The sequence below is a fragment of the Monodelphis domestica genome, chromosome 1 (assembly GCF_027887165.1).
Source record: "Monodelphis domestica isolate mMonDom1 chromosome 1, mMonDom1.pri, whole genome shotgun sequence".
NCBI lineage: Eukaryota > Metazoa > Chordata > Mammalia > Didelphimorphia > Didelphidae > Monodelphis > Monodelphis domestica.
The window spans coordinates 446,925,662-446,949,023 of record NC_077227.1 but is presented as its reverse complement, the minus strand read 5'-3'; the positions used below and the strand labels follow the sequence as shown (position 1 = coordinate 446,949,023).

General features: G+C 36.0%; 1 protein-coding gene across 3 annotated transcripts in view; it reads right to left on the bottom strand.

Annotated features, from left to right (window-relative positions):
• The window catches only part of CYLD (CYLD lysine 63 deubiquitinase), a 63,863-nt gene extending 41,389 nt beyond the window's left edge, over positions 1-22,474 (bottom strand). Inside the window, exons 1-5 of one of the 3 annotated variants that reach the window (XM_007474855.3) lie at positions 22,061-22,474; positions 21,098-21,175; positions 5,721-6,389; positions 3,956-4,258; positions 1,948-2,053 (exon numbers count right to left, since the gene is read on the bottom strand). In XM_007474855.3, coding sequence (XP_007474917.1) covers positions 1,948-2,053; positions 3,956-4,258; positions 5,721-6,224 — 913 coding nt within the window. In that variant the 5' untranslated portion in view covers positions 6,225-6,389; positions 21,098-21,175; positions 22,061-22,474. The remainder of the gene's footprint in view (positions 1-1,947; positions 2,054-3,955; positions 4,259-5,720; positions 6,390-21,097; positions 21,176-22,060) is intronic. The other 2 variants (XM_056812289.1, XM_056812290.1) reach the window with 2 other exon arrangements.
• Positions 22,475-23,362: the final 888 nt, after the last annotated feature.

The window sequence follows — 23,362 nt, the reverse complement described above, 5'->3', positions numbered from 1 at the left end:
TCATTAATCACCATGGAAACAGGATAGATGGGAATAAAAGGATCAGAAAAAATTCATCATCACTACCATAAAAACAATTTACTAAGGGGGACTCTTTCTATTCATCTTTCTACTGATATTAATGCCAGGCCAAAACATCATGAAATCTGAAATTAAAGATATCTACAGACATTACTTACTATTTTGTATTTTAAATTCCTATTCTGAAGAAACCAGAAAGGATCTTTCGACTTTTATAAATTATTACATATTAGAAAAATACTAAAGAAATACCATAGACCTAAATTTGACATTTCTAGCTTGGATAACTTTTATACAAAATGTCATTAGTGAAAACATAAAATACGTAAGAATGCTTTTGTCTAATACAAAATTCTTATAACTAAAGTACAGAGAAGAATAGTCAAGATTCCAATTATCAGACTAAAAAAAATTCTGAAGAATCCAGGTGCAGAAAATTATCTCAGACCCAAAAGCAAAAAGGGGATACAGCAATATTCATCTCATATTTCCTATTATTTCTTATATACTTCCTTTTGTAATTTGAAAAACATGTGAATAAGTACTGCAGTTTTTTTAAGGCCTTCTTGCTCATCTTTAGCCTCCTTAAATATTACTTGTCAACCCAACAGAAAAGGAATGATCAAACATTAGGAGTTGATCATTTGTCATAAACTCACGGCTAAAAAACACCTTAATAGTAAAACTTGCCTGGTTCAGTTCCTGCTTTTTATAAATAAGTAAACTGAGGTACAGAGAAGAAATGGAAAAGAAATTCAAAAATTTTATCCATGTCAAAAATAGCACTAGGGACTCTAGGATAAAAATTGCTTCAGCTTGCCTACCTAATGGTGCTATTAATCATAAGAGAACCAGAAACAAAAAAAATCACTTTAAAAATAGCTGCTTAGGAATAGGGATAGGAACTGTTCTTAAGATTTCAGTGGTATAGGGAACTTACAGATAAATTCTTTTTATCAATGTAGGTCAGCATCTTCTTTGCAGCTTATAATTTTAGAGAGTTAACCAGGTCCTTGAGAATTGCCCAGTGACCTACCCAGGTTCACATAGATAGTATGGTCAGGAGATGAGCGTTAAAAGCATGTGTGTATGGCTAAACGAGTAATCTGTGTAACCTTCAAATCTTCCCATGCCAAAGACATTCAAAGACTCTTAGGCTAAAACTACACGCCACTGCTTGCAGGGTTTGTCATCTCTTACAACACAAATATTTTATTCATGAACCACATGATCTACCTTAACACCTCTTCACCTCTGATTTTATGTTAACATTAAAAAAAAAGTTCTAGACTATACAATAGAAACATTAAAAGCAAGATCCAGACCTAGTTAATACTTTTATAATTAGGCATTTGATATACCCAGAGAGTATTTCATAACTGGCCAAAAGATGATTTATATTAGGATAAAAGAACTTGCTGTAGAAATTCCTTCCTTCATTTCACTATCCCCACTCATTCCTCCTCCCGCCAACTCCTTTCTTCCCCCATCCCCCCAAAAGAGGCAGGTATACAGATAAACATAAGCTGAGTTGTTTATTATTTAGAAAAAGTATAACTTTAAAATCCTTCTAGATTTAGATTTAATTCTAGATAGAATTAAACATAATATAACTGAAGAACAAGAAAAAATGAATGGTAAAGCTACACATTTCATCTCATACTTCTAAAAGTAAAGCAATATTTGGCATTTGTTTTATAGTAACACAGAAAACTTTTCTGTGCAAATATAATATTGCATTAAAAAATAAAAAGTAGCTGTTTATTGGTGTATAAAATGGAGATTTTGAACCCCAGACTTCTGGGGATTGAAGTCTGGGGCTCAAAATCTCCATTTTTACATTGGGAAGCTAAATAAGATTTTGGGCTTCAAATATAGAGTGTTCAGATATATACATGACAGGATTTTTAAATATATAAAACATACCTGGTATAATATCATTGATATGCAACAAAAGTGTACTTTCCACACTTGCAAAACTACAAAGTTGTATTCCATTGAATCTTCCATCCCAATTTCCAATAGGATTATCCTACAAATTAAAAATAAACATACAGAAATTTACATTTTCAGTTTTGTTATCTCAGAAATTTTTCTTTAAATAATTTTATCTTCTGTGCTCGAGGAAAATTAATGCACTGTGAAAAGCTTTCATAAGACTATCAGCACATTTTGGAAAATATAACCCAAGAACTATTATAACAAATCCATAAGGAAAGTATCTAATTTTTTTTCATATTCTACTCTATAATAGAATTTTTCCTGTATAACTACTTTCTATTTCCACATGTAACAACATAAACATTAGTCTGGATAAAAATTGTTTCCAAAATTAGATTTTTTCCCCACTCCTCCAGAAATAACTTTCTGATTAAAATTCTTCCTATTCTGACCACTATGTAACTTCTTTTACTACTTGTAAATCTTTAAAACTGAAATTTAAATATAAAAATTTGAATTTGAATATACAATACCAGCACAACATAAACAACATAAATAATGGTAACGAGGTATGAAAGAAGACTAATGAGATCACAAGTCCATCAAAGTAAGAGTATGTAAAAAAAAAAAAAGTAAGAGTATGTGTTATTCTTCATTGGGAGGGCGGGGGAGAGGAGGGGGGAGGGATTTACAATACTTTTCAACAATTCTATCATTTCACCTGGAGAAAGTTTGTTTTTTAAACCCTTACCTTCCACCTTAGAATCAATTGTGTGTATTGGTTCTAAGGCAAAAGAGCAGTAAAGGCTAGGCAATGGGGATTAAGTGACTTGCCCAGAATCACATAGTTAGGAAGTGTCTGAAGTCACATTTGAACCCAGGATCTCCTGTCTCTAGGCCTGGCTCTCAATCCACTGAACTACCCAGCTGCCTCCAGAAGGTTATTATTTCATATATAGTGCCCATAATACCTAGTGCAGTGCCTTGAATATAATGAATGTATAACAAATTATTATTTACTATTATTACTATTATTAGGACTATTTAGGATTATTACTATTATTAATTAGGATTATTACTATTATATAGGACACTCACAGAGTCAACTGATAACAAGACCTGAAAGACTTGGAGAGCCCAGTATCTTCCTTTTTTTCCATCAAGAACTATGCCTAAACTACCAAAGACAGGTTTTCTAAAAATAAAAATATTAAAAAATGGAGATTTTACAACCTCTCATTCAGGAGTTTAATAGTTCTCTATTAAGTACTTCTTTATGTATAATGAATTCTCCATGCTAAAGCTCAAATCTTTTTTCTCCCTTTTAGTACAAAGTAGGAATGAAGAACATGTCTCATTTACACTGAAAAACTAAAAACATGCTTTTAGCCTTCTTTCTTTTCTCCTAGACAAGTAATGCTACAGGTAAAATTATCCACATAGGAATACATTAATTATTCCGATTAAGGGCTTATTTTTTTTTATTACTCTAACCCCCAAACAATATCAATATCAAAAATTACTTCTTCTAAAGAAGTTCTTAAATTATATGACACATTCTCATATTCAAAAGCAAAGCAAGCAATGCAGTACTTTTCATTAAAACCAAACCAACTAAAAATGTGGAGAAATATCTCAATAACAGACAACAAATATATATTTAAAACTCTTGGATTAAAAGTAAAAGGAAACTATAATATGATGTAATAGGCACAAAGTCACTTTGAAAAATTGAAAGTATAAGTATTAATAAATGTCACAACTAGATAGAGTGGATTCTTATACATAATCTACATTCCTGACTTCTTTCAACATGCAAATTCCCAAAAATCAAGTACACTTAGAAAACACTTTTAAAACCATACTCCACAAATGTTCCACTTTGCACATTCAATAGGCAGATTCTTTGCTGATTTAATAAGAAGCTTGGACATCCAACTTATACACATTCAAACAAACCTCCCCCCCACCCCCGAAACCTTAGAGGTCTTACCATATCAACTCCAACAAAGTATCCTAAATTCTCTTTTCCTGGCAAGACATCACAGAATATAACTGTTCCAGATTCTATACCTTCGCCAACCTTCAAAGAAACTCTGGAATTTATTTCCAAAGGAGGAAGTTCAACCTGCATCATGTCAATCGGGCCTGCATAATCACTTTCCAATGTACTGTCATCATCTTCTATAAGCTCTAATTTGTCCAAAGCCACAAAGACACCACAATCTTCATCACACCGGAAAAGTTGTTTCCCTTGGTAAATTCCATCAGTGAAACCTTGACCCCGACCTTCTTCCTAGATTTAAATAGAGAAAAAAAATTTTTGATAAGTAATATTAGAGATAATTTTAGAAAAGGTCCAAACCCAAAAAGTAAAAATATTTAGCAGTTGTCTAAAGCCGACAGTTACTTGATTGAAGGTTTAAAAAAAAAAGAGCTTGTCTATAAATAGAAAATATAGTACAATTTATAATTCAATGTTTTTATGTATTGTCATTGAGTAAGTTATTTTATAGTTTTGACAGTATCAAAAGACCATTAATATCTATGAAGAAGCATTCTTTTTCTAATCACTTTATAACAATTAAGAGGTAAATACAAATTATTCCATTCACAAAGTGGCAAAAATGCAAAGCTCATGCAATTGAAGTGTAATTGGCATTTAATTTTGTAAGATATGATACCTTTATAAACAAATGCAATAGTCACATAATTATCTAGCATGTTTTAACTACTACTAATTAGTAGCAGAAATAATTTATATGTGTATAAATTTCTGGTTGTTAAAGTATTTTCATGTGCATAATCTCCTTTAATCTTCATAGCTAACGAATGAAAAAAGTATTATTAAATCCATTTTACAGATGAAGAATATAAAGATCAGGGCCATTAAGTGGTTTGCCCAAGTTCATTCAGCTCATAAGAGGAGGATATGGGATTAAAATCCAATTTTCCTGACTCAATTCAGCCCTCTCTATATACCATGTTACTTCCCTGATTTACCCAAATAGTCATAGATGGGACAACTGTCAAACTACCATACCTTATAGAAAAGAATTATCCATGCATAACCAACTCATCTATAATAACAACAATAACTACCATTCATATCACACTTACTTTGTGCCAGTCATTGTGCTCTTTTCAAATATTATTTGACACAACCTTAGGGGGTGGAAATTATTATTATACCCATTTTATAGTACAGAAAACTAAGGCAAATAGAGCCTAAGTGATTTGCCCAGTGTCACACAGCTATTAAGTCTTTGAGCTCAGATCTGAAATCAGGTCTTCCTGACTAGTGTAACTTCTATATGATATAAATATAATGAGAGAACAATGTCTAAAAAACACATAAATGATACATATTATAACTGTTAGGAATTTGTTTAATTAAACAATTAGTTTGCAATTCCAGCATAGCATTATTAGAATTCATTTTTTTATGGGCAACTGTATTAGGAAATTTCAAAGACAAGATCTTAAACATTGTGTTTAATTTCATTCCCTACTATAGCTTTAAAGTAAATCATTCTGGAATATTCAATATAGTATTACATTTTAAGTCCTAGCAATCAGGCCCTAAAAGAGCTCAATACATCCTGGGAGGGCGGGAGTGGGAGAAGAGGGGGACAATTAAAACACAATAGTCCTGTGAAAAATCTTATTTTATTTTTAACTGTATGCTCTTCCCCTTCAACAACCCTCCCCTCAAAAAACTCAACAAACTACACATTCCACATAGTTGTCAAACTTACCAGCAATTCTACGCCAAAGAATATTCCCGACACTGTCCTCTCCGTTAACAAAGGTCCTCTGAAGCGTACAACTCCAGGAAATTTTTCTTCCCCAGATCTCAGCTGTACTTTCACAGGGCATCCCACATCTATTTGGAGGCCTTTACTTAGTCTGCTTCTGTTTTTAAACAGACTGAATCTTTCCTCACAATTGGTAATGGCCAAAAGCAATTCTGTGAATTTTTCACTTATTTCTACAACATCCTTCTCATCCACAAATAAGACTGCATGTGGCTGTTCCAAAATTTTTAATCCAATATGATTTTTCTTGCCTTTAGAAAGAGGAATTCTTGCATGGCTCAAAGAACGATCTTGAACATATTGTCCTATGCTTCCTTTAGGTACTTTAATAATCTTTTGTGTTTGTTTGTCTGAAACACTGCATTCTTGCAGAAGCAAGTAAAAAATTCGTTCTTCCAAGTAAGGTGAAGTAACTTTTTCTTGGCTCCATAAGCCTGAATTCATTGTGATTCTAAGTTTGAAAGATTAATTCAAGAAAAAGGAATCACTAGCATATTTGCAGTAAAATGGCCCCCCAAAAAACAAAAAAAAACACCTTCATTGGCAGTCTCAAGCTTTGGTTTTAGCAAATTGATGTCCATGTTCTAAAAATATCTCAAATCAAAAAGCCTAGAGGACAAGCAAAAAGAAATTTTAACCTTTTTTCAACATAAACTATGATAAAAGTTATATCATTTCTTAATGTTATTATGAACATGTATGCAATGGAAGCAATACTAAGAATATTTCAGCTATATACAGGAACAAAAAGATTCAAAGGAAAGGTATACATACATATGTGTATTATAAATATATTCATTTATCCCAATGCATAGACACGTTCATATCATATATTTTATATACAATTTTATATATAAATTATAATAAGTAAACGACTCAGGAGATAAATGGCATAACTTATCACAACATAAAGCAGGTAAAAAGCTACTTCAGTAGTGTTTACAAAGTTGTTGGTAAAATTCAAGCCAAGGAAAAAAAGCTCAAAATTTCAAAATTTACAAAGGCATTTTTAAAAAGTTTATTAACATAATTATCAAATTCTCTAAATTTTAAAACAAGAAAACCTTTAACTTGAATAACATTTATTTTTATGATTTATTTTAACATGAAACCTACAAAAAGTACACATTTTTTAAAATAGCCTATTTATACCCTACAGATTTTCTGTGAATTAAGTGATAGCTCTTAATTCCATATACACTGATTCAAGATTTTGTCATTTATAAATGCATGTGGTATGTGGAAGGAAAGAGAAGGAGCATGCGCATTGGAGAAGGAAATTCATTTTCAAAAAATCATAGAACTGTGACTTGGAAAGGAGAAGAAACTGAAGTCCCCAAAAGTGATATGACTTAATATGACTTACCAGAGATCACATGACTCTTACTTCACATATTCTAAACTAACCACAACTCATTTTTTTGTATATTATATTTTGGTCAATGGAATATTTCACCTCTGAATCAGTATCATCTTTCTATTCTTAAAACATCTTATAAAAGTATTTTTTCCATTTCTAACAACTATGGAATTAATTTATATTATAAAAGGTTTACTAAGAGGCAGCTAGGTGGCACAAAGAATAGATAGAGCACCAGGCCTAGTGTCGCGTCGAGATGACATGGATTCAAATATGACCCCAGACACTTCCTATCTGTGTGACCCTGGACAAATCACTTAACCATTTGCCTACCCCTTTGTCCTTCTCTTAAGAGTTGTTACTAAGACAAAGAGTAAAGGTTTAGAAATAGGGGGTAAAGTTTACTAGAAGTTGTAAAAATATATATCTTCATTACTATTTTATCAGGGGTCTAATATCCAGAACATTTTTGACAGTTCAAACTAATACTTTAATGTGAAAAATAGTTCCTATATGCATATCCTCGTTATAATAAAGTAGCTGTTTAATTTCTGAATAATACTAATAATTGTCACTAAATATATCATGGTGTCATTGTTATTGTTCATTTATTAGTGGTGCATGACTCTTCAAGGCTCTGTGGACCAGAGCACATCAATACTGTCGAGGAGTTTTTCTTTAGCAAAGATACTAGAAGGTTTTGCCATTTCCTTCTCTAGTAGATGAAGGCAAATAGCAGTTAAGTGACTTTTCAGGGATACACAGTTAATAAGTGTCTGAGGCCAAATGTGAATTCAGATCTTCCTGTTTCTAAGTCCAGCACACTATCCTCAGAACCACACAGCTGCCACATTGTATCATTAGACAACATATTAAAAATTAGTTGAATACCAATAATTTTGGCTTGGAGTTTCTTAAATAGATTTGGGTCAGAAAGATATGGGAGAAAAAATTATATGAAAAATGTCTAATATAGAGAAAATGGGACTGATCTATAGAAGATGAACAATCTCTAGGTCCTAAGTAAAAAAAAAAGTATTGTAGAGATAATGATAAACAATCCTTTTCCTTTTCTACTTAGGATAATATAAATAGAAATGAGTTCATATTAGGGCAGATGTTGGTAAATGTATATTTATATATGCATAAAGTATTATCAAGAAAGGTTAAGTTCTCTTCTAAATATTTTTAAATAAAATTTAGGTTTGGTAAGGTTAAGACCTGCCCTTTACTTAACATATGAAATGGGGTGAAAGGATGGTTCTAAGAATTCAGGAATCCAATAACTTTGCCAAAAGACTATTTATAACTCTGGAAATACAGCAAAATAGATTAACATATTAATTACATGTTACAAGTAATATATTAATTTCATGCCTTCCTTGAATAAAACATCATGGAAATAAATAAACTGTTAGTTTACAAGGCCTTCTATTGTGCTTGATAAATACCATAGAGGGCCTTAAAAACCAAGAGTTTCAGAAATGGAAGTGATAGTTGCCACTAATATTTCAGAGTTTTTCAAAGCAAAACAGTACTAATGAAAATTGCATTAAAGTCAGGTTTAAATTTGAAAGAAAACTATTTACTGAATGCCTACCATGTTCTTGACATTGTATATGACATGATATATACATAGTCCAAAGCTGTCATGCAAATATCAATTGCCTTGTTTAAAGCTAACCAGATGTAGCCACATTTAATACTGAGACACTGATAATGATAATAAGCTATTTCTAAGTTTCAAATTGGTTGGAGATCTGCTTTTAAGGAGTTGCCTCACTAATGGAATCATAGGTCTGTACAAAAAATAAACCAATCAAATCTCAAATAATTTTAACTGAATTAGCAAACTATTGTAGGTGATTTTTTTCCCTTAAAATATTCCAAAACTAATAATGCTTTATTTTATATGAATTTTTAAGTACAGTCTCACTATCTCATTGTTGAAGTGTTGTAAATTCCTATTTCTCAGCATTGGAAAATGGAAAACTATCATTGAGTGGGGTTCTTTTGTTTGTTTTCTTGTAAACCCTTACCTTCTGTCTTAGATTACTGGTTCCAAGGCAGAAAAGTGGTAAGGGCTAGGCAAGGAGGATTAAGTGACTTTGCCCAGGATCACACAGCTAAGTCTAAGGCCAGATTTAAACCCAGGACCTCTTGTCTACTGATCTGGCTCTATCAGCTGAGTTACCTAACTGCCCCTGAGTATTTTAGTATATTTGCCAAGAATGAAGAATAGAGACTAAACTTGTGATTTCTCTGGAATGGGGAAACTCTCTACCAATGCAGGTCTATAACTTCTCTGCAATTTATAAACTGAGTTTCTTAGAGCAATGAGAGGAAAAGTGACACTTCAGGGTTACAAAGACACAATGTATGTGTGTGTGTATATACACATCTATATATATATATAATCAATCAAAGATGGATCTCAAACTCAGGTGGTCTTCCAGGATCCAAAGCCAGATGTCTATCCACTATATCATAGCTATCTCTCTAGATAATATTCAAATGACCAGTTGCTAAGGAGTCAATACTTAAAAAATTATTGTTCAGGCTTAAAGAGGACCAAAATGATATCACCATGTCAAGGTCAATGCACAGTATGTCCTACTGTGGCTGAACAAACTAACACAAGATCAGAATGAGACGGCATACTGTCCAGACAGCAATGAAGTCAACACGGCAGCTGTGTAGATCTTCAATATGGTAGATAGCCTACTACCTCTTCTCTCCCCTACTTTCCTTCAGATCCTTCAGAGCAGACCCTGAGCTAGCTCTGGCAACTCTTAAGCCAACCTCATCATCTATGTACTTGTACATATATCCATTAACATCCATCCACAGCATTTAAGATTTCTCCATTTGTTGTAACTGATGGTTCCATGTATGGATAGTGTGGTGCTGGCTGGCTAGCTGGTTTTTCTTTTTGTTTTTTTTTGGTGTTGTCAGGACAAAATTAGCACAAGCAGCATAGGATCAATCCATATTCTGTTGTACCTCAGTCTCACAAGCAGCACTGAGTGCACAATCAACTGTGAACAAAAAGTCATGCACTAACTGCCCCTCTACTTCAGCTTGTAATCTAAATAATTTTACTTTGATGCCATTTTCATCCTCATTAAAAGCATCTAACAATATTATGGAAAACATCCTGCTAACAAGTATGGGAGAGAGCACACTTCCCTGATTCATTCCACTGATGACTGGGAAAGTGTGAGGGCATCTTCCATTATCCTGAACCCATGCAAGCATTCCATCATAGAGCTGGAATGAAATACTGATGAACTTGTGCATTAATTGGATTTAAGTGAGGCAGAACTGTTCAAAGTCACTGGCTTTGCTCTCTCTTACAGAATCATCAAAGTTCAGTGGCAAGACAAAAAGCCAAAATGAGTGGTGATGGCTTAGGATGCAATGGATGACCTCAAATCAGAGGTACTAGTCTTCCCCAAATGCCCCACTTAAAAGATTAAACTACACTGAAAAGAACTAATCTTTGAAGTTTCAAAAGATATCTCTAAATGAAGCATTTCTCCTCACTGCCAGTTTTTCAGAAGCCTGCCCTCTGCTTTATTCCAAAACTTTTTTCCTTTTTTAAAGTTCACTCCATCTATCGATCAACAAGTATAGATCTTTGCAGCTATAATCTGCTGATCTACAGGTCACTCTCCCCCTTTCTCAATCAGCTCACATTCTTCCCCAGTATCCTGACTCATAACTTTAAACTTGTGAGCCCTAATCTTCTAATTCAACAACCTCCTTAACTCTCATGGCCTATATCTTTCTTTTACCTCAGCCACTCATAAGGATAATCTATTACCCTTAACTGTACTCACTTCATGATCCTGAACTCTCTGATCAAAATTTCTTGTTCTTCTAGTGCTTCCTCTGCAATGTTTTATCCTTACCATGACCTCTTATCTGTCCACCTGTACTTCTTGTTCTCTTAAATTATTAGTCCTGTCTAGTTCTCACTTCCCTCACTTTGTTACCTTGACAAGAATGACTTGTTCTAGGACCTAATTTAGGCCTTGCCAATCCTCAAACCCAGATCCCCTCTATAGCTATTCCAACACTGATGAGCTCAATAGGAAGAAACCAAGGAAGTACCCTGCCTACATCTATTCTTATCAAGTCCATGATCTCAATTGAGCACTGCTACTTAGCAATCCATTTTTCTACCCCAGCTGACTCTCTTATATTCCCCAAATCTTTCCTTCAAGATCCCAATATCATCTCTTCCTCATTTTTCTTTAAAAGGAGAGTTTCCTCCTTCTTTACTAATGGAGTAAAGGTCATCTCCTATGGGAATCTCTCTTCTCCCTTACTACACATATTAAATTTTGCCTACCTTATTTTCTACAGGGTCTGAGGAAGAAGTAGTCCTTCTCACAGAGCCAATCTTTCTCCTTCTTCCAATTACTGTATCCCCATCTTCTATGTACAGGAGCTTCACCAGAAACCCTTGCAATATGGCTTCCAACCCAATTAGTCAACTGAGAATAATCACCCCAAAGTTAACAGCAATATTTTTATCTTTTTAATCTAAAGACTTTTACTTAGTTTGTATCCCACTTGACTTCTTGACAGCTTTTGAAACTGTTAACCACTCCTTCCCTTCTGAACATTCTCTTTCTTCCTTAGCTTTCAAGAGACTATCCTCGCTTGGTTTTTCTGACTGGTGCTTTTCCACCTTTTTTCTTGATTTCTTATCCATCTCCTGTTCCATGTGTGCATGTACCCTCAAGTCTGGGTCCTAGGAATATTTATTTCCTCTCTATATATGCCCTCTTTCTTGGCAGTCTTATCCATTTCCATGGGATCAATGATATCAAAATATAGGTGACTTATAAATCTATATATCTAGCCTTAATCTCTCCCCTAAATTCCAGAAACTTGCATGTAGAGTTGGCAATTGGCAATGACCATCTAGATGTCCTGTCAGCATCTAAAAATGCAATACCTTCAAAGTGGAACTAATTATCTTCCCCCCCAAAAAGGGACCCCCTTCTTCCAATTTATTTCTGCTGAACGCATCATCATTCTTCTAGTCACCCTGATTTACAAACTTCAAGTCACCCTTTGTTCTTCCCATCCTATTCCATCAATTAACAAGTCTTAGAGAGTTTACATCAATGTCTCTCACATCTGTACCTTTTACTCCATTTTCACTAGTCCAGGCTTTCATCACTTCTCAGCTCTTAAGGGGTCACCATGCTTTTTGTGGCTTCTTTATAAAATTGCCAAAATAATTTTCCTAAAGCAAGGTCTAGCCATTTCACTATCTGTTAAAAAATCTTCAGTGGTTCCCTATTGCTCCTGGGATAAAAAAAAATATTCCTGAGCTTAGCTTTTGATACCTTCTATAACTAATTGCAATCTATCTTTTCAAATATTTGTTATTACTCCCCAGTGTGTATATTAATGTGGACTACTAATTGTCCCTGACTTAACATTCAGTCTCTCAACTCCATACTTCCATATGGGTTGTTCCTACCCAAACCCTCCCTCCCCCATATGCCTCTAAAAACCCCCAAAACTGGGGGCAGCTGGGTAGCTCAGTGGATTGAGAGCCAGGCCTAGAGACAGGAGGTCCTAGGTTCAAATGTTGCCTCAGACACTTCCCAACTATGTGACCCTGGGCAAGTCACTTGACCCCCATTGCCTAACCCTTACCATTCTTCTGCCTTGGAACCAATACACAGTATTGATGTTAAGGTGGAAGGTAAAGGTTTTTAAAAAAAAGAACTTTTACTTTCAAGCAAGGCTAAATTGAGGTGCCACTTGAAAGGGCACTTGGAAGGGCAAAAAAAAAAAATCCAAGATCACCCCAGCTCATAAGTGTTTTGTAGTTCCTCAATTTAATTTACATTTACTTGTCTATGAATATGAAGTCTTCATAACAAAAGAATGCAAGCTCCCTATGAACAGACATTGTTTTATTTTTACTTTTGTATTCCCAGTAACAAGGATCTTAATTAATGTTTACCTACTTAAACCAAAGCATCAATTATCACTGGAAAAGATCTGTGAAAATACTGGGTTATTTCAGTTTGCTTGCTGATTCTAACTAAATAGGGATTTATAATCTTATGGGTAAGTAATAAATAATATGTGAGTTTATAGGACAAAAATATTTACCTTAACTCCAAATGGCCTTGGAAATACAATACTGTCAAAAATGTTTTATATACAAAATAGCAAAGAAGCCTTCAGCAAATTCTAAATCATATGAAACAATAAAATAATATCAACTAGCTGAATCACTATCTGTACATATTATTAAAGTGTCAGTATCTACCTTATCTTGAAGATAGAATGTCATTTTGATTCTCAGGTTATCAGCACATACTATTCATAAGAATTTCACTTAAGGAAACAAAAACAATTTTGAAACTCAAGAACGTTGTTCTTCTAATCTAAAGTATACTGGTTCTTAAAAGCACTGGAAGCTATCTATTCCTTATCAGATGTCAAAATCAATGCATACTGTACTAAACCCTTCTCCTGATCATAATTACCAAACAGAAAGGAAGGTCAATGAGACCTTTTTAAAACTCTTCTAGTTATTATAGAATAACCATCGCTTAAAGAAAGAATCTCTTTCTCTAAAAAGAGAAACTATCATATTCTTAAATAAGCTAAAATTTGACTTATCACTTCATTACTGGAGGTAAAAATCCTCATGCAGTTTAAAATTTCACCCCAACTTATATACTGACACAAGTACATGTGAAAATATTAAAACAGGAATGCTATAATTTACAAAAACTTTAAATTAAGGAAGTTTTGGTTTTTATGAAATAAAACAAAACCAAAATTTCCACATGTAGCAAGCTTTCCCAACAAAATTAAAATGCAATTTGAATTACATGTAACTTTTCAGGTACATTAATATCACAAAAAGCAAAATATACTTGCAATACAATCCTTTAAAACATCTTTATTTTAGTATATGCTAAGAAATTCTCTGTCCTTAAATCTTTTCTCCCATTTATTTTCCTAAGAAAGAATATAAATGGTTGCCAACCTCATGATTCTATAAAAATACCAGTGTGACCAGTATAGACCATCTAAACTCTACATTGACAAATATCCAGTCAAACCCTTTCTATTCCCAGCTCTATACTTTTCCCCAACAAAAATGTAAAGAATATTAGAAATTAGCCTTGCTTCTAAAGCACAAAAAAAGATTAAGTACTAGCCACTATACAATTCACATACCATTAAAAGGACTTCCCTTATCTCCAATACTATGACTGAAAGCAAATTCCTCTCTAAAATACTTTGGTGAATGATAAAAAAAAAATTCTATAGTATCCAAATAAGTCCTAAGTATCCAAATAAGACCTATTTTTTTTCCAAATTCATAAAAATTTGTGGAATATTATTCACAATCAATTTTTACTTTAAGTGAAATGTCAGAGCAGTCAGATAGCATAGTGGATTAGAGTGCCAGGCCTAAAGTCAGGAGGACCTAAGTTCAAATCAGATCTCAGCCACTTCCTAGCTGTGTGACCTTAAGCAATTCATTTAACCCTAACTGACTAGCCCTTGCTCCTCTTCTGTCCTAGAATTGATACTAAGACAGAAAGTAAGCATTTTTTTTAAATTCAGGGTAACAACCACATTTTTACCACTTCACAAATGACTGAATGATGAAAGGAATATAAGATTTCACTGAACTTATTTGCCAACTCAGAAAAAAACATTTGTCTCTGAAGAACAAAACCCTGCCTTACAGGCTCTTTTAAAAGATGCTTCCGTTCTATATGCCAAGATCATTCCTAGAAATGTTTTAGATTCTTTGGAAAATTACAGAAATAATCCAAGTCAGTAACCTTTTGTAAATAAACATGGTGAAGCATAAAACAAGGAAATGTATGCTCACCCAAAGCATTCACCACAGTGAGGAAGGGTATCCAGTGCAAGAGTCTAGGTCCAGGAAAGATTCCCTGAGGATAGCCAGGTCCTCAGATAAAGATGGTATTGTATTAATTACATCTAGTACCTCCACAAAGAAAAGTTTCTTGGAAGAATCTGCAATTACACAAAGGAGTTTGACCTGCCCATCTACAGAAAAGACCGGAAGGATAAAGAAGGACCATTGTTTTGACTTCAATATGCATCTAAATGAGCACCCTAAAGAGTTTATACAAAGGTATGTATAACTGGGAAAGAAAGTACAGATGGACAAAAAACTGTGAAAAGAGTTCAAAAGAAAGAGCCTTAGAATAAGCAGGATTGATTGCTTTCAAAAAGATTGCATGCTTTTACTCCAAGCTTCCTATAATAACTTTTAAATAAAAACATTTAATCACTGTGTCTGTACAGTACAATGAGATTTATGTTGAAGGAAAAAAATTATTAATGCCTTATGTTGGGCTTTAGGCAAATCTACCAGAAATGTTTTTTTTTTCCTTAATTTTACATTAATCTAACTGAAAAAAAAAATAAAATAAAATTTTTGTTTTAAATTTACATTACTCTAATCGAAGCCAGTTCTGGAAGAGAGAAAAGACAGAGATATCCAAATTGGCAGTTCCCCATTGCCATTGACAAGGCTCACCCAAGATGACTTGGGGCAACATTTATAGCAAACTTGAAGAATAAAAGGATATGGAAAAAGTTTTGTGCTGGCATTCCAAAATAAACAAATAATAAAGTTACTACCCATTGCTTAATAGGTCATTCCCCTCAGTCCTATAGTAAATAAATAAGCCTCCTCCCTTGGATGTTTTCATTTATTTTTTCTCATTATTCTCAACTCTCTGCAGTCCAGTTTCTGATCTCATCATTTAACTGCTGTCTTCAAAGTTATCGACTATCTTTTAATGGCCAAAAGTCAATTGCCTTTCCTCAACTCTCATCCTTCTTGACTTCTCTACATCTTCTGATATTGGATATCACCTTGTTCTTGACACTACAGTTTTTTGATACTGCTCTTAGTTCTCCTTCTACCTGTCTAGCTACTCTTCGGTCTTTGGAGGATCTTCATCAAAGTCATGAACCTAACTGTGGTTACCCTTCCCCACTCCCCCCACCCCCAGGCTCTATATTGGTCCCTCTTCTCTTTCTATCCTTCAATCTTAGTGATGAAATCATCAGCTCTCAGGAATTCAAATAAACACACACACATATATATCCATGTGTATATATAAAGATACACATCTAGATATACTCTCTCCGTCAATAAGAAATACACATTTATAAACACATACGTATATATACCTAGATGTGTGAATACACATATATATTTATGACTATTAGATCTATTTATTCATCCTTACCCTCTTTCTTGACTTCTATCCTCTCATCTCCTAGGATGTCCATCAGATATCTTAAACTCAACATGTCCAAAACTGAACATCTTTCCCCTATAACTCTCCCCTCTTCTAAACTTCCCTATTACTGTTAAAGGTACCACTAACCTCCCAGTCACTCAGATTCACAACCTAGTTGTCATCCTCAATCCTCACTTTCTTTTACCTTCTATATCCAATCTGCTGCCATGTGCTATCAGTTCTACCTTTGTAGTATCTTATATGCACATTCTCTTCTGACAATGCCACAACCCTGGTGACAAACCTTCATCATTGCAAGTTTAGACTATTTCAATGGTCTGTTCATAGCTCTCCTATCTCAAGGCTCTCTTCCCATTCCAATCCAACTTCCATTCAGTTATCAAAGAGATCTGTGGGAATAATCTATTCAATCAACTGCAGTAGTTTCCTATTTCCTTAGGTATCAAATATAAAATTCTCCATTTGGCTTTTAAAGCCCTTCATAATTTGGTCCCCTCCTAACCTTCCAATCTTATATGGGCCTCCTCAATATTCCTTGAATTAGATATTCCAACTGGACATCTTCAGTGACTATTCTCCCTCCATGGAATTTCCCCATCTTTTGCTTCCTAGCTTCCCTGGCTTCCTTCCAGGCTCAGCTCAAGTCTCAATTTCTGCAAAAAGCTTTTTTCAATCCCACTTGATGCTCATTTTCACCTTCTGATGATTATCTACAATTTATCCTTAATATAACTTGTTTGCACATAGTTATTTTCATGTTAGACTATCAGCTACTTGAGAGCAGGTATCGTTTTTCCTGTTTTTTCCAGTGCTTAGCACAATGCTTGGCAACAACAACAACAACAACAAAAAAAGTGCTTATAAAATAATTGTTTATTCACCTTAAATCTCTTCTCAAGATGGATCAAAGCATCAAGTCCTTCAAGGAAGGAACAACAAGTACAGGGTCCTTTAGATTGGTCAATCAATAGCCCAAATACTTCAGGTGGGTGGAGAGGCAATGAACTAACAAGATAAGACATATTCTGGATCCAGTTATTTGACTACCACACTAATGTAGACCACCTTCAAACGAGGAAGTATGGAAAGGGTTTTAGATCAAAGAAATTTGATTTCTTAATATTCCTAGAGAATCCTAAAAATGATTTAATTATGCTTCCAAACCTGTCATGCCACTGCCTCCCAAGAACTATGGAAAAACATTACATAAGGGCAATGAAAAAGTCTCTGATGGGCATGAGCAGGTGGCAACATATAACTAATGAGTAACTCTGAAGAAGGTGAGTAACGGATATAATCAAAGAATTGTATTACAGAAAGAGATGGACTGGTCATGTCTCAAGAACAAATAACCAACTATGAATTGATCCAACCATTCTGGAGGGCAATTTGGAACTATGCCCAAAGGGCAATAAAAGACTGTCTACCCTTTGACCCAGCCATTTCACTGCTGGGTTTGTACCCCAAAGAGATAATAAGGAAAAAGACTTGTACAAGAATATTCATAGCTGAGCTCTCTGTGGTGGCCAAAAATTGGAAAATGAGGGAATGCCCTTCAGAATGGCTGAACAAACTGTGGTATATGTTGGTGATGGAATACTATTGTGCTAAAAGGAATAATAAAGTGGAAGAATTCCATAGGGACTGGAACAACCTCCAGGAAGTGATGCAGAGCAAAAGGAGCAGAACCAGGAAAACATTGTACACAGAGACTGACACACTGTGGTACAATCAATGTAATGGAATTCTCCATTAGTGGCAATGCAATGTCCCTGAACAATCTGCAGGGATCTAGGAGAAAAAACACTATCCACAAGCAGAGGACAAACTGTGGGAGTAAAAACACCGAGGAAAGGCAACTGCTTGACTACAGGGGTTGAGGGGACATGACTGAGGAGAGACTCTAAATGAAAACCCTAATGCAAATGCCAACAACATGGAAATGGGTTCGGATCAAGGACACATGTGATACCCAGTGGAATCGCGCATCGGCTATGGGAGGGGTGGCGGGAGGGGGAGGAAAAGAAAATGATCCTTTTTTTCCAATGAATAATGTTTGAAAATGACCAAATAAAATAATGTTTAAAAGGAAAAAAAAAGAACAAATAACCCACTGGGTCTTTTACAATGTCAGAGAAAGGCCCACAGCATGTTTGGCAGCCCCTTTGTAGTGAATTTTTAGAACATGGACAAGAGTCACAGAGAATGGAAATTAATTTTGAACTACGTAATTAGAGGGAATTTCTTTATCAATACCACAGATTCATTTGAGTATAATGTCAAATAACTTTATTGATTTTGTACATCAAAATCAGTTGTAGTTGATGACAATAAAAATATGAAGAAAAGGGTGAAACCTTCACCCTAATCATTGTCCTACTAATGTTAAACATTTTATTATTGTGTAAATAAGCAATGTTGTTTTACTTGTCATATATCAGAGGGGGAAAATATAATGTTGATATCTGACTTTATACCACAGATTGTGTGACAATATAAAAAACCCAAACTTTACTTAGAAAATAGAATATGGAAAAATAGTAACATTTATCAAGTAATAAATATGATAACTTCACTCTTCCCTCCTTCATCCTAACCTTTCTAGTCATTAAATTTAAGTCCTGTCTTAACATACAAAATCACTTAAATCATTAGACAATATACTTTTTTTTTTTAAGAAAGCATGATACACAGGTTTTCAGACTTTTAAAAATGCATTTATCAGGGGGCAGCTAGATTGCTCAGTGGTTTGAGAGCCAGGCCTAGAGAAGAGAGGTTCTAGGTTCAAATCTAGTTCCAAATACTTCATAGCTGTGTGACTCTGTGCAAGTCATTTAATCTCCAGTGCCTAGCTCTTACTATTCTTCTGCCTTGGAATCGATTTTGATTCTAAGGTGGAAGGTAAGGGTTTTTTTTTTTAAATGAATTTATCAGTTATGCTTTTTTCCCCTCTCTAAAAAATATTGTTATATGAAATAGAAGTGGGAAGAATTCCTGATATAACTATAATGATGCAAGAAAAAGAATATATGAATAAAAACTTATTTAAAAAAATAAAAAGAAAGCATTGATTGATCTTGTCAAATATTATAAGAACCAAAGGGAATGTATTATTTGTAGGAATTTTCCAGGATTTTGTAGCAGAACATAAGTGCTTTGGGTTTCAATAAGTTCTCCAACACCATTTTCTTTTGTTAATATATATTCACAAGTGCAAATCCACCCACTATACACTGAAGAACAACAGGCTAATATTTGGAGTTATTACTTCCACCTGGGGTGTGAAGGAGTGCAGAAAAGTTAGCAGGAACAAATTCCCTCTCTCAGCCCTTGAAACACATTAAGGATCTCTTTTTTACCCTGTGAAAACCACAGCCTAGAAAATTAGCGATCTTATTATGTCACATACAGACTTGTCAGTCAAAAAGCAAGGTAATGAGTTATTTTCAGCTGAACCTGAAGGAATGGAAATAGAATAAGAACAATCAACTGTCTTAAAAATACAAAAGCAACTAAGTTGTACACAAGTATGTATACACAACATTTCATTGTATATCAAACGTTCATGAACAGCAGTCTCTGGAATGCAAATTCACCAATTCCTGTTTCAATACTCCACCTCATTGCCACATTAATATTTCAAAAGAACAAGTCTGTCCATGTCACTCCTGTAATCAAGACACTTCAATGACTCCCCACTAGCATTAGGATAAAATGTAAACTTCTTTTTGCCATTTAAAGCCCTTTACAATCTGATTCTAGCCTATTTTTCCAATAATTTTTCCAACAATTTATTACCTTTTATTCACCCTACATTCTATCAAAAAAGCCTAGATTTCATAGACTGCTACTGTGCCTTTGCACAGGCAAGTGAGTCCCTATGCCTAAAATACTCTCTCTCTCTCCTCTGCCTCTTAGAACCCACCAACTTTTTTCACTCATTTCTCCCTAGGTTGCAATCTGGACTCCACCAACATGTTTCTATGCAAGGTACCATCCTTTGTGCCACCTCCTCTTTTTCACCCTCCTTTTATGTGTTGTCTTCACCCCTTAGGATATATATATATTTTTTTTAAGTCCCCCCCCAAAAAGGGAAGGGATGTCTTTCTTTTTGCTTATATCTGTATTCCCAGTCCTTAGTTCACTGCCTGACACATAATAAGCACTTAACAAATGCATATTGACTGACTCCTTTCAGTATCACCTCCTGCAATAAGCATTTCCCAATCCCCTAGATGTCAGTGCCCCTTCCCTCATTTTACAGATATCCTATATCTACTTATCTGTATACATGCTGAATCCCCCTAATAGAATGCCTTCTTTAGAGACCATCTCACTTTTTGAGATAGTGTTTGTATACCCAGTGCCTGAAATATAAAATAGGTATATAAAAAGCTGAATGACAGATTTAGATCCATGTGTGTTAACCACCAAACCATTTACAATTTTTTTAAAAACCCTTAGAATCAAAAGCAACAGTTCCAAAGCAGTATAGTATGGGCTAAGCAACTGGATTTAAGTATTTTCCCCAATCAGAGGTAAAAGTATATGAGGCCAAATTTGAACCCAAGGCTTCCCATCTAAAGGCCTGGCTTTCTATGCATCTAGCTTCCCTGACCATTCATTATAAAAGGAAAAGAGAGTACCTTCTGTCCACAGAGAATCTTTCAACTAAAGAACTCCAATTGATTGTGTAACAGCATCCTCACACTGAGGATAGAAAACTGAAACAGAAATGAAAATAAATCAGCAAGAGACAACAATGGGGTGGATATTCCTTTACTTCCCTGGGCCTCAGCTACCCCATCTGTAAAGTGAGGGGAATGGCCAAGAGAGATCTTAGCTTTTTTTGTCAAGGACCCCCTTTCATAACTGAAGGAAAAACTAAATTTCAATTAGAAGTCAGTGAAGCCAAAGATTTAATTCACCCTACCCCCATTCAAGTTCACAGATAGCCTCAGACCTCATGAGGGGTTGGTGAACCCCAAGTTTTGGAATCCTTGGTCAGATGATCTGAGGTCTCTTCCAGCTCTAATCCTATGAACCTTTAATCCTCATTGCTCTTCCAGCCACCTCAACCTCTCATTATCCCAACGAAGCGGAGTTAAGCATTAGTTTGAGCCCACCTCTAAGTCTCTGAGGCCCAAATGTGGACAGTAACTCCCTAGCAGACTCCCAACCAGCCGGGTGCCTCAATTTAACGCCCCCGACCCAAGGACGGGAGGGGGGGGGGAAGGGGGAAAGGGAGTGGCGGAGAGTTTACGATTTATGACTTTCCCTCTCGCTCTACCCGACTCAACCCCAGACCCTTAGGGACTCAAAGGGCTGCCCAGGGAACCCGTCAAGCAGCGGCCGTTAGAAGAGGTTTGGGAGCCTTCCCTGAGGAAGGCCAAAGCCAGCAGGCCTCGCTGGGGGGCGGGGGCCAGGGAAGTACCGACGAGTGACGTCTGCCGGGCCGGGGAGGCCCAAATAACGGACCAGGCACGGGGAGCACGGACTAGGAAGGCGGCGGCGCCGGGGACGTCGGAAGAGTGAGGGGAAGACGCCTATGGAGTCTCGCCTCCCCAACACCAGCCCGGAGACGCCAGGGCCGCCCATCATTCGCTCACCTGAAGGCGACAGGTCCGACCAAGTTGAACCCGGGTTCCCAACGCTGAGGCCCCCGGCTCTTCAGGCCAAAATCTTCGCTGCCACAGCCAACTATTTACCTCTAAGAGACGCGCGGCGCCGAGCTACCGAACCTGCTACCTGGACCCGCCCCCGCCTGCCCCGCCTCCAAGCTGGAGAGAAGGAAGGGAGGGAGTGGTAGTGGGTAGGGGGAACTGACATGAAGGCCAATCGTGACCTGAACGACGTTCCAGCGCGCGCCACGATTGGTCCTTCTCGTGACAGCGTTTCCGCCAATGGCTGCTGATCCAGCTCAGGACTAAGGGACTTTCCGCACCGTCAAGCTCGGTCGAACTAAAGTGGGGGTGGAGGAGGACTGTGGAGAGAGGAAGAGGCAAGAAAGGGCGGGGACGAGGAGAGTGGCGTAGCGCTCCCTGGTTGGTTGCCTGGCAGCAGACCTCGAGCCATCATTGGCTATGTGATGGGAAGGGGTGGAGCAACCAGTCCTCCTCCCTCTGGGCCTCAGCTGTCAAAACACCTTGCTGAACTGGGTAGGGCAGGGTCCATGGTCCCCCAGTGATAACATCTTGAGGAGAGGCCAGAGTCCATGCCTGGGCTTGAGCAGAGAATCAGAACTCCTAGGTTGCAGATTTAGTCCAGAGTCCCGAAATAACACTCTCCCCTTAGTCCTAGACCATTGAGTTTCCCAATCCCTCTCAGCCCTGTGCCTCAGTTTCCCGTTCTGAATGAGTCTGATGGGAAGTTCACCTCCTATTCCAGAAGCCACTCACCCACCAGTCATTTAGGGGGACCAAATTTGTGTCACAGAGGAGGAGAAGGGATTGCCACACATTTAATTCATCCTTCCTGGCCAACAGCCAGGGCTTATGGTTTAGTTAAGTGTCTTTCAATTAGGAGGAAGGTTTTTGATTCCCAACTGAGTCCAAAAATATTTAAGGAAGTGATTTTTTTTTTTTACTTAGCAGTGAAGGCTTTTTCAATACACTGGATTCTTGTTAATTAATTCCTCTGACAAATTAAGTACCAGTTATGAAAGAGGATGAATGATACTCAGGGGAGGGATGAGGAAGGGAAGGGTCTTAATCATGACATTATTTCTCCCTATGGAAAATGACTTGTTCCTAAGAATCTGTGGCATTCATCCTGAAAGGTAACAACACAAAGGGGTGTCACTGTGCTAATAACTAGTTACATGTAGACTATCATTCACTGCAGCACTCCCCCACTACCTCAGCCTGATGCAAAAGTGATGCCAATGTTGGGTCCATACTGGAAACTTTTCT